This window comes from Metopolophium dirhodum, chromosome 1 (genome assembly GCF_019925205.1).
Source record: "Metopolophium dirhodum isolate CAU chromosome 1, ASM1992520v1, whole genome shotgun sequence".
Classification (NCBI taxonomy): Eukaryota; Metazoa; Arthropoda; class Insecta; order Hemiptera; family Aphididae; genus Metopolophium; species Metopolophium dirhodum.
Window position 1 is genome coordinate 25,164,492 of NC_083560.1, and position 12,548 is coordinate 25,177,039.

The window sequence follows — 12,548 nt, forward strand, 5'->3', positions numbered from 1 at the left end:
GATTTGTATCCACGAAATTTTAGTTTGTACAACCCGCCAAATACCACAAAATCCATAACAAAAACTTGTGTGCACGCTCTATGTTTCTTGAGCACCCACTTATTTAATTGTTCAACTTATTAAACCGAATTCTACATCAACGACTGTTAAATAATTTGAGGAGGTTTGTTATCACAAAATTTTAAATTTTACAACCTGCAAAACACAACAAAATTCATAACAAAAACCTTGGTGCACGCATAACGTTCCACCCGCACCCGCTTTTTTAATTATTTTACGTATTGACCAAAAATCTGCGTCTACGATTTCTAAATTATTTGTATAGGTTTGTAATCACAACATTTTAATTAAACATAAAACCACGTGTAACCACATGTAACCACGAATATTTAAGTTGTACAATCTCCAATCACCACAAAATCAATACCAAAAACGTGGGTGCCAGCGTAATGGTGCGCTAGTACGCGCTTTGTCTATTTATTTACCTCATTTACCCGAAATCTGCTTCAACGATGTTAAATCATTTTTGGAGGTTTGTAACCACGAATTTTTAATAATTTATTAGATACAAACCATAACATTTTAATTTATACAACCTTCCAAATACTACAAAACGTCAATGACTGTTAAATCATTTGTGCAGGATTGTAACTACGAAATTCTAATTTGTACAACCTCTAAAACACCACATTAATCCATAACAAAAACTTTGGTGCACACGTAACGTTCCACCCGTGCCCGCTTTTTTAATTGTTTTACTTAATGAACCAAAATCTGCCTGTACGATTGCTTAATTATTTGTATAGGTTTGTAATCACAACATTTTAATTTATACAAGCTTCCAAACTCTACAAAAACCTAAACGACTGTTAAATAATTTGAGCAGGTTTGTAATGACAAAATTTTAAATTGTACGACCTGCCAAACACAACAATATCCATACCAAAAACTTGAGTGCACGCGTAATGTTTCCTTAGCAGTACCCACTTTCTTAATTGTGTAACTTATTGACCCAAATTGTACGTCTACAACAAGCGTAATTATGCGGCAGCAACCACTTTTTCATTTATTTAACTTAATGGGCCAAAATGTATAACTACAACTGTAAAACAGTTTGTGCAGGTTTGTAACCACGAAATTTCAATTCTTATAACTTTCAAACACCACAAAATCCATAACAAAAACTTTGGTGTACGCATTTTTCTTATGGATCCAAATTCTGCATCCACGTTTGCTAAATTATTTGTACACGTTTGTAATCAGAACATTTTAATTTATACAACCTTCCAAACACTACAAAAACGTCAACGACTGTTAAATCATTTGAGCAGGTTTATAATCACAAAATTTTAATTTGTTCAACCCCCAAACACCACAAAATCCATACCAAGAACGTGGGTGCCAGCGTAATGGTGCGCTAGTATTTGCTTTTTTATTTATTTACCTCATTAACCCGAAATCTGCATCAACGATTGTTAAATCATTTGGGCAGGTTTGAAACTACGAAATTCTAATTTGTTCAACCTCTAATACACCACAAAATCCATAACAATAACGCAGGTGCAAGCGTAATTTTTTGGCAGCAACCACTTTTTCATTTATTTAACTTATTGACCCAAAATGTACGTCTACAACTGTAAAACAGTTTGTGCAGGTTTATAACCACGAATTCTTAATTTGTACAACCTCTAAAAAACCACAAAATCCATAACAATAACATGGGTGCCAGCGTAATGGTGCGTTAGCATCCGCTTTTTTATTTATTTACCTCTTTAACCCGAAATCTGCTTAAACGATTGTTAAATTATTTGTGCAGGTTTGTAACCACGAAATTTTCATTTGTACAACCTCCCAAACAAAACAAAATCCACAATAAAAACGCGGGTGCAAGCGTAATTATGCGGCAGCAACCACTTTTTCATTTATTTAACTTAATGGGCCAAAATGTATGTCTACAACTGTAAAACAGTTTGTGCAGGTTTGTAACCACGAAATTTCAATCCTTATAACTTTCAAACACCACAAAATCCATAACAAAAACTTTGGTGTACGCATTTTTCTTATGGATCAAAAATCTGCATCCACGTTTGCTAAATAATTTGTACATGTTTGTAATCAGAACATTTTAATTTATACAACCTTCCAAACACTACAAAAATGTCAACGACTGTTAAACCATTTCAGCAGGTTTATAATCACAAAATTTTAATTTGTTCAACCTCCAAACACCACAAAATCCATACCAAGAACGTGGGTGACAGCGTAATGGTGCGCCAGCACCCGCTTTTTTATTTATTTACCTCATTAACCCGAAATCTGCATCAACGATTGTTAAATCATTTGGGCAGGTTTGAAACTACGAAATTCTAATTTGTTCCACCTCTAATACACCACAAAATATATAACAATAACGCAGGTGAAAGCGTAATTTTTTGGCAGCAACCACTTTCTCATTTATTTAACTCATTGACCCGAACTCTACGTCAACGATTGTTAAATCATTTGTGCAGGTTTGTAACTACGAAATTCTAATTTGTTCAACCTCTAAGACACCACAAAATCCATAACAATAACGCAGGTGAAAGCGTAATTTTTTGGCAGCAACCACTTATTCATTTATTTAAATTATTGACCCAAAATGTGACTGTTAATTCATTTGAGCAGGTTTATAATCACAAAATTTTAATTTGTACAACGTGCAAAACACCACAATATCCATAACAAAAACGGGGGTGCTAGCGTAAATATGCAGCAGCAACAACTTTTTCATTTATTTACCTCATTGACCCAAACTCTACGTCAACGATTGTTAAATCATTTGTGCAGGATTGAAACTACGAAATTCTAATTCGTACAACCTCTAAAAACCACAAAATCCATAACAATAACGTGGGTGCAAGCGTAATTTGCGCCAGGAACCACTTTTTCATTTATTTACCTCATTGTTTACCTACCAAAAACGTGGGTGCCAGCGTTATGGTGCGCTAGCACCCCCTTTTTTTATTTATTTACCTCATTAACCCGAAATCTGCGTCAACGATTGTTAATTCATTTGTGCAGATTTGTATCCACGAAATTTTAATTTGTACAACCTGCCAAATACCACAAAATCCATAACAAAATATTGAGTTAACGCGTTATGTTTCCTAAGCAACCACTTATTTAATTGTTAAATTATTTGTGCAGATTTGTAACCACGAAATTTTAATTTGTACAACATCTTAAACACCACAAAATCCATAACAAAAACGGAGGTGCAAGCGTAATTATGCGCCAGCAACAACTTTTTTATTTATTCAACTTATTGACCCAAATGTACGTCTACAACTGTAAATAGTTTGTTCAGATTTGTAACCACGAAATTCTAATTTTTTTCAACCTCTAATACACCACAAAGTCCATAACAATAACGTGGTGCAAGCATAATTAAGCGCCAGCAACCACTTTCTCATTTATTTAACTCATTGACCCGAACTCTACGTCAACGATTGTTAAATCATTTGTGGAGGTTTGTAACTACGAAATTCTTATTTGTTCAACCTCTAAGACACCACAAAATCCATAAAAATAACGCAGGTGCAAGCTGTCGTATATTGCAGACAGTCGTCAAAATAATATTATTTAATATATATGTAATATAGGTGGGAATATTTCAAATTGTAAATTATTGACATAGGTCAGGCCAGCGAAGCAATATTTGCTGAGGCGACAATAATATTTTCTATATAACACCGCCGTACGCGCAGGCACGGCCCCCCGTTGTCGCTGAGTGATTCGGCGAGGACGTAGCTACGACGTGCGTGTGAAACGCCGATCGTAGTACGGGCTAGGCGATCTGAATTTGCTAAGTGTTTTATTTATGTTTGTTTTAAATACAATAAAAGTGTTTCCGACCTGAAAACCCGAGTTAAACATTATTTTAGTCATTCTTACGTTCTTACCTTTTACAGGAACAGCGCCGGGATATACGTACTATGTGTCAATGAAGTTTTATTAAACTGAATAGTGCCAAGGTATATGTAATCTTTGAGTCATTTCAACTAGATAGGAACGAACTAAGAATTGACAAGCGCCTACCATCGTACCTCAACGAGTTAACAGTGCCATTCTAATTAACTTTAGAGAGTGTCATTAACTAGAGAATACGAGGGTAAGGCGTATAGTTGGTTTACCGCGTTTTGTCTAATACGGGTTATACCATAGAGTGGCGCCCAACGGGGTTCTTATTCACGGGCGGAGACATTTTTTTTCTGTGCGTATGCCCTGGTACCTCAACCTTGACACGTTTAATTTTTCGAAGTGTTTATGTACGAGAAGTACAACAGTTTTTACGTGTGGTCTGGGAAAAATTCTCTTGGCACACCAATTTTTTTTGTACAAGTGAAGTGCGACAATTGTGTACGTTTTGGGTAGTAAAACCCGGAGCAAGTTTAATGTTTTTACCTGTTAAAGTAAAATATACTTTTTGTGTATGTTTTGGGGTGCAGTAGTCACCCAGAACGCAATTTTGTGCGTGTGTATACCGAGTGAGTAACACATACGCGTTCGATAAATTTTTCTTACGGAAAAAGAAACGCTTGTACCTCGTGAGTACACCAATATATAATTTTTGTTTTTTTTTTGTACAAGTGAAGTGCGATTAATTGTACATTTCTGGTAGTGTAACCGGGAGCAAATTTTTAGTGCTTTACAAGTTAAAATAACAGTTATAAGAGTTTTGGGTACAGTAGAAATCCAGAACGCAATTGTGTGCGTGTATACCGATTAACTAACAAATACGCGTTCGATTTTTGTCTTACCGACAAGACAACGTTTGTGCCGCGTGAGTACAATTTTGCTAACCGTGCGTCTACACATATACGCCAAGGTGAGCAACGTTTTGTAATATACTTAAATATTAATATTAGGATTGTAGATTAGTTTTTTTAATAATTTAAATAATTGTTTATTAGTTTAATTTTCGTTCGCCCTTCAAAATTGTATTTAGTTTATTTCAAAAAAAAAAAAATATATATTTTAATTTTAATTCTTAAATTATTCAAAAATTAAGTAGTTATTGTTAAGTATAAATATATTAATAAAAATCAACTTCTTTCATTACAAAATTTTTCTTAATTCAATTAAATCTTAATATGATATGAATGACGAAGAGCTTATAGCCTTGCCTTAGGTTCAAAAATTACTAAATTAACAGATATTTATTCACACAAAAAATCAGAACTTATTGAAGTATGCAAATCTAAACAATTAAAAAGCGTAGGAACCGTAGATAATCTAAGGGCTAGATTATCAAAATATTATAAAGGGATCACAGAATTAGACGACATTGAAGAAACCTTAAACGAATTACAAAAACACGAAGTTCAAAAAAAAATCCATAACACAAAATGGAAAAAATGATAATTAAACCAGATAGTTTTTCCGGACAAGGAGACATCAAAACATTTCTTAGACAGTACGAAAAAGCAGCAAAAATAAACAATTGGGACGACAATGAAAAAATGAAATTCTTATCAATATTTCTGAAAGATACTGCCAACAAATTTTTACAAAACTTGGAAAACAAAGGAAGAAACTGGTCATGGGAAAATCTAAAAAGCGAGTTCATAAACGAATTTCAACCAATAGGATACTCTATAATACTGAAAGACAAATTAGAAAATAGGAAACAAAACGACTTAGAGTCAATTTCTAGTTTTGTTACGGAAATAGAATATTTATGTAGTCAAGTAGACAAGGATATGAAAGAGGAAGATATTTGTGTTTACATACTAAAAGGTATAAGGGAACCTATATTACACGCAATTTCACTTCACGACAACAGTAACTTAAAAAAGTTAAAAGAAAATTTAAAAAAATATGAACTTATGCAATTTAGAATTAATTCAAGAAGCTCAGGACTTAGCGAATACACAGAAATTTTGAACAAACAAGTAATGCAATTAAATACCGAAACAAAAGACAGCAACCAAGAAATTAAACGTTTAAATACAAAATTAGAAGGAATAGACAGTTATTACAAAAACAAAATTGATCAACTATGTACCGAAATGAACAATTTAAAAAAATACGACAATCCAGTAAATTTTGAAGATAGACCACGCAACAGAGACAAAAGTCCATATCCACACAAATCAGATTACAAAGGCAAGAGCAATTATAGGGAAAAAAGTCCTTATCCCGATAGGTACAACGACTATAAGTTCAGAGAAAGTAGTAAAGATAGATATAATAACCATAAATACAGAGATAACAGCAGAGAAATTAGCAATAATAGAGATAGGTCTTATTCTAGGGATAGGAAAAACTCCTACGACAGGTCCAGAGATACAAGCAGAAATAGATATAACAACAGAAATCGTGGAGATGACGCAAATAGAAAACAGCACAGTAGGGACAACAGCAGAGAAAGATACTCAACACCGGAAAAATTTAATGGAAGAGAAAACATAATATGCTACAAATGCAATGAAAAGGGACATTATGCAAACGATTGCAATTTTTCAAAAAACGAATAGCACCCGAGTTAAGAGAAAAATCGGAATATCTACCTCGGGGAACAAATAATATTAATTTAAAAATCGACACCTCTAAATTTAACAGAGAAAAAAAAATTGAAAAAAATAATTATATTCATTTTGTAGAAAATTGGTACAAATCAAAAAATTCAAATAAACTAATAACTAATGAAGTAAACGACGATGACGAAAAAGCTGTAGAAAACATCGTAACAATAAGTAGTTTGAACCCACTAAACGAATTTCAAAAATTCCTACTCAGCAATAACGATAGAACCGACTTCCTATGCGATTACAGTGAACAGACGGTAAATATTTTATCATTACGAAATGATATCGCAATCAGCCATTGCACAAGTCAATGCCTTACTATGTCGAAGAGGATCGCATTACAATTTAGAAATAAATTTAACAACGTTCAAAATTTAATAGACCAAAGAAAAAAAATAACCGAAATTGCTTATTTGAAAAACGGAAGACAATGGGTTCTATATCTCATAACAAAAAAATGAATATTACGACAAACCAGCGTACACTAACATTTTTAGAACACTAGCTAACACTAGGAAATTTTGTATTGAGAATAATATTACTACTTTAGCATTACCCAAAATTTGCACTGGACGAGACAAAAAGAATTGGAACATTATTTCTACTATGATTAAGTTTATTTTTCAAGACACGCAAATAAAAATTTTAATATGCCTACTACCAAACAATGACGATGAAAAACAAAATAAATATTTTAAAAACAATGGTTCACAAACTAGTAATATAATCACGTAAGGGAAAAATTTCAATGACACAATTAACGATAAATTAAAAAATGAAATCTCACAAATCGCGGGTTCATTCATAAAAACGGAAAATGTACCCGGAGACGGTGACTGTGGCGCCCACGCACTACGAATATGCCTTAAACAACATGGTATATATAGAAAGACAGTAGAATTATTAAATATGCTCGGCATTCCTAATTGCAAATCTGGCTACTATCTTAAAGATGACGATCTAGCGTTTATCTGTGACCAATTCAATTTCAACTTATATTTAATACACGAAAATTCCGAATATACAAATGCCATAATTTACTGGAAATTAAATAGGAAAAATATAGGGATATTCAATAAAAATTGACATTGGACACCAGGAATCATAACAGATACATATAACCCTCGTCATTTCAATAACATAACAATAAACACAGTTTTTCCTGACTTTCATACTATAGAAGAAAATGTAGACCATTTCTTACACGACTGTTTCGATCGCTTAAAATTATCCCAACAAAACCCTATAGAGAAAAATAAAACCGACAATAATTTTAAAACAGACAAATCCACAATATGGTACTCAACATTTTGTCAAGACTGCGAATATTTTTCCACATCCAAGGACATACTAGACGACCAAGATGACAGAGAACAGTATTGGAGCGAGGGGGGGAAACGTTATGTTTTGCGAAATATGCGGAAACTACATAAGGGAATATCGGAACCGGCCTATACAAGAAGACGAGAAAGCCATAGAAACCAAAAACCAGCTAATTCAACACAAAAATGAAATCAAAATCAACAATCAAAATATAAGCGTAGATTCAGATACTGAACGAAAACAAAGAGTGCTACCCATAAAAATAAAATTAGACGGTAACGAACAAAATGCAATTATAGACACAGGCTCAAATATATCATGTATAGATTATTCCCTAATAAAAAATAAACAAGTCACTAAACCCAAAGAACAAATAACTATAACAGGCGCTGGCAACAACGAACTGATACAAATAGGAACAACAGAATTAATAATTACAATCAACACACGCCAATATCAAATCAAAGTATACGTCGTTGAAGGACTAAATTGTAAATTACTATTAGGAAACGATTTTAATATTAGATACAACCTAATAGTCGATTTTAAAAACAAAAACATACAAATCGATAATAATTCTATAAAAATGGACGAAATATGGTACGAACATAATGTAAATCACAACTTAAACATTTATACAACTGAAAGCATCACAAGTGCAACCAACATTAATAAAAATAAAATTAAAATTATATCTAACGAAAATATTTCCATTGCTCCAAAGACTAGGTCAAAATTAAAAGTGTCCACAAAAATGCAAGACAAGCAAATACAATATATAATAAAACCAACTGAGCGCCTACAAAATAATAAAAAAATAACTTTAGAAACTACATTATTAAATAGTGATGACGAAGTCATATTATACAATTTCTCCAATACCTATAGTAATATACCAAGAAACATAGTTATAGCAATTGCCACTGAATTAAATACGATTAAACGCGATAAATACGAAATAAAAAATATTAATTCAGACAATAAAATTATTAATAAAGAAAAAATAATATAGTAACAAAAATAACAAAAGTAACGGATAAACAAGGTACAATAATACAAATACCTAACGAACTTAGCTATGAACAACGTATAAAGACAAACACCAATAAACAAATTCAAGCGTTTATTCACCTCAGACCCTTTAGACTTAGGATGCACACAAGTAGAACCATGTGAAATTAAATTTAAAACAGACAAATCGACATTTCAACCACCGTAATTTATTAAAGAAATCCGGGAAGGTTTCGAAAATCTTATAAATTTTATCAAGTCCCTTGAATAATTTTTCTGAATATTACATTTAACAAAAACACAAGATTTAATATAACTGTACAAATTTAACTTTCCTCAAGATTTTATAACATGTAATACCTTTTACCTACCACTCAACAAGCCACCGTCGGAGACCAGCAGACCGCTCCGGCCGCCAACGTTCTTTCATTCGATTTCTACGGATTCATCATCAACCATCATTTTCCATTACGCCCGGACCTGCAAATAGCAACACTATCCACGACGAAAATTTTTCACGCAACCTCACCAACCTCATGTTTAGTATCATCTTTTATTCGTTTTCACGAAACTGAATTTTCTTTTCGGTTGTTGTGTACGACTATAAGATGAGGACACCGCCATGGGCCACCGATGGCCGAAGGGCCAATCCACTGTACACACTACCACTTTAAGTCAACTTCTCAAGCCGGCTGTCACCCACGTTATCGTTATATAATATATTGTTTATATATATGCATTATATAATGATTTTAAATCAACGAACAAATTTAATTTAACTACCTTAAATATTTAATATTTCTACCTTTAATATTCCTCCAGAATTTTATAATATGTAATACCCTTTTAAGAACAAATATGTAATTTAGCACCAGATTAGTAAAATCAATAGCAAGACATTAGCAGATTTTATACTAACTAAACTATTGTAATATTATAATAAAACAAATTACATTTAAGGAAAAATAATAAAATATTAAAAACATGTTACAAAAGTAAAAAAACAAAAGAATAGAATGTATTTTCAGCATAATCAAAAATTCACGAGTCAACGAGTAGCAACAATCTTCTGAGACAAAGGGCGAATATAATATTTTCAAAGTAGACAATAAGCATTAAACCAAAAATTATAGAAACAATAGCAAATAAAATTGTTCCATACGAAGACACGAAAAAGACACAGTCCAAACAGAAATTTGAAATGCAGAAATATAGATATAAGAATAAAAATTACAAATCAAATTCGACAAAACGAAAACAAGCAAGATAATATTCAAATACTTACCTTATGAAATACAAGAAGAGAAGAAGAATTAACTACCACAGAATCAAAGAATGAAATACCATAGAAAAACAACGAAAATTATTGTTATTTGTTGAAATAAAAATATTATACTTCAAACTGTGAACAATCTCTAAGAAAACATTTTTCCACAAAAGGACCAATCAATACATTTTTATAACCTTATATTTATATTTATTTTTTTTTTTAGGCACGCATTATATAATTAACTATTAAAGTAGTAAGATTAAATTATCATTTAAGCATAATTTTATAGTCAACGACGCGAATAAGCCGAGACAGTAACCTAGTAATATTATAAGTTTAGTATTTAATTTAGTAATAAGACATTTTTATGTAGCAATAGCATTAAAAAATGAGGGCATTTTTTCCAAAAAACAACGGGGACTGTCGTATATTGCAGACAGTCGTCAAAATAATATTATTTAATATATATGTAATAAAGGTGGGAATATTTCAAATTGTAAATTATTGACATAGGTCAGGCCAGCGAAGCAATATGTGCTGAGGCGACAATAATATTTTCTATATAACACCGCCGTACGCGCAGGCACGGCCCCCCGTTGTCGCTGAGTGATTCGGCGAGGACGTAGCTACGACGTGCGTGTGAAACGCCGATCGTAGTACGGGCTAGGCGATCTGAATTTGCTAAGTGTTTTATTTATGTTTGTTTTAAATACAATAAAAGTGTTTCCGACCTGAAAACCCGAGTTAAACATTATTTTAGTCATTCTTACGTTCTTACCTTTTATAGGAACAGCGCCGGGATATACGTACTATGTGTTAATGAAGTTTTATTAAACTGAATAGTGCCAAGGTATATGTAATCTTTGAGTCATTTCAACTAGATAGGAACGAACTAAGAATTGACAAGCGCCTACCATCGTACCTCAACGAGTTAACAGTGCCATTCTAATTAACTTTAGAGAGTGTCATTAACTAGAGAATACGGGAGTAAGGCGATAGTTGGTTTACCGCGTATTGTCTAATACGGGTGATACCACAAAGCGTAATTTTTTGGCAGCAACCTCTTTTTCATTTATTTAACTTATTGACCCAAAATGAACGTCTACAACTGTAAAAAAGTTTGTGCAGGTTTATAACCACGAATTCTTAATTTGTACAACCTCTAAAAAACCACAAAATCCATAACAATAACGTGGGTGACAGCGTAATGGTGCGCCAGCACCCGCTTTTTTATTTATTTACCTCATTAACCCGAAATCTGCATCAATGATTGTTAAATCATTTGGGTAGGTTTGAAACTACGAAATTCTAATTTGTTCAACCTCTAATACACCACAAAATCCATATCAATAACGCAGGTGCAAGCGTAATTTTTTGGCAGCAACCACTTATTCGTTTATTTAAATTATTGACCCAAAATGTGACTGTTAATTCATTTGAGCAGGTTTATAATCACAAAATTTTAATTTGTACAACGTACAAAACACCACAATATCCATAACAAAAACGGGGGTGCTAGCGTAAATATGCAGCAGCAACAACTTTTTCATTTATTTACCTCATTGACCCAAACTCTACGTCAACGATTGTTAAATCATTTGTGCAGGATTGAAACTACGAAATTCTAATTCGTACAACCTCTAAAAACCACAAAATCCATAACAATAACGTGGGTGCAAGCGTAATTTGCGCCAGGTACCACTTTTTCATTTATTTACCTCATTAACCCGAAATCTGCGTCAACGATTGTTAATTCATTTGTGCAGATTTGTATCCACGAAATTTTAATTTGTACAACCTGCCAAATACCACAAAATCCATAACAAAATCTTGAGTTAACGCGTTATGTTTCCTAAGCAACCACTTAATTAATTGTTAAATTATTTGTGCAGATTTGTAACCACGAAATTTTAATTTGTACAACATCTTAAACACCACAAAATCCATAACAAAAACGGAGGTGCAAGCGTAATTATGCGCCAGCAACAACTTTTTTATATATTCAACTTATTGACCCAAATGTACGTCTACAACTGTAAATAGTTTGTTCAGATTTGTAACCACGAAATTCTAATTTTTTTCAACCTCTAATACACCACAAAGTCCATAACAATAACGTGGGTGCAAGCATAATTAGGCGGCAGCAACCACTATTTCATTTATTTAACTTAATGGGCCAAAATGTATGTCTACAACTGTAAAACAGTTTGTGCAGGTTTGTAACCATGAAATTTCAATTCTTACAACTTTCAAACACCACAAAATCCATAACAAATACTTTGGTGTACGCATTTTTCTTATGGATCCAAAATCTGCATCCACGTTTGCTAAATAATTTGTACACGTTTGTAATCAGAACATTTTAATTTATACAA

At 32.6% G+C, this 12,548-nt stretch overlaps 1 protein-coding gene across 1 annotated transcript; it reads left to right on the plus strand.

The window, feature by feature from the left end:
* The first annotated feature begins 6,050 nt into the window (after positions 1-6,050).
* Positions 6,051-6,518, plus strand: LOC132934924 (uncharacterized protein DDB_G0283697-like). The gene has a single exon (XM_061001346.1). The coding sequence runs from the start codon at positions 6,051-6,053 to the stop codon at positions 6,516-6,518; it is 468 nt and encodes a 155-aa protein (XP_060857329.1).
* The last annotated feature ends 6,030 nt before the right edge of the window (positions 6,519-12,548 follow it).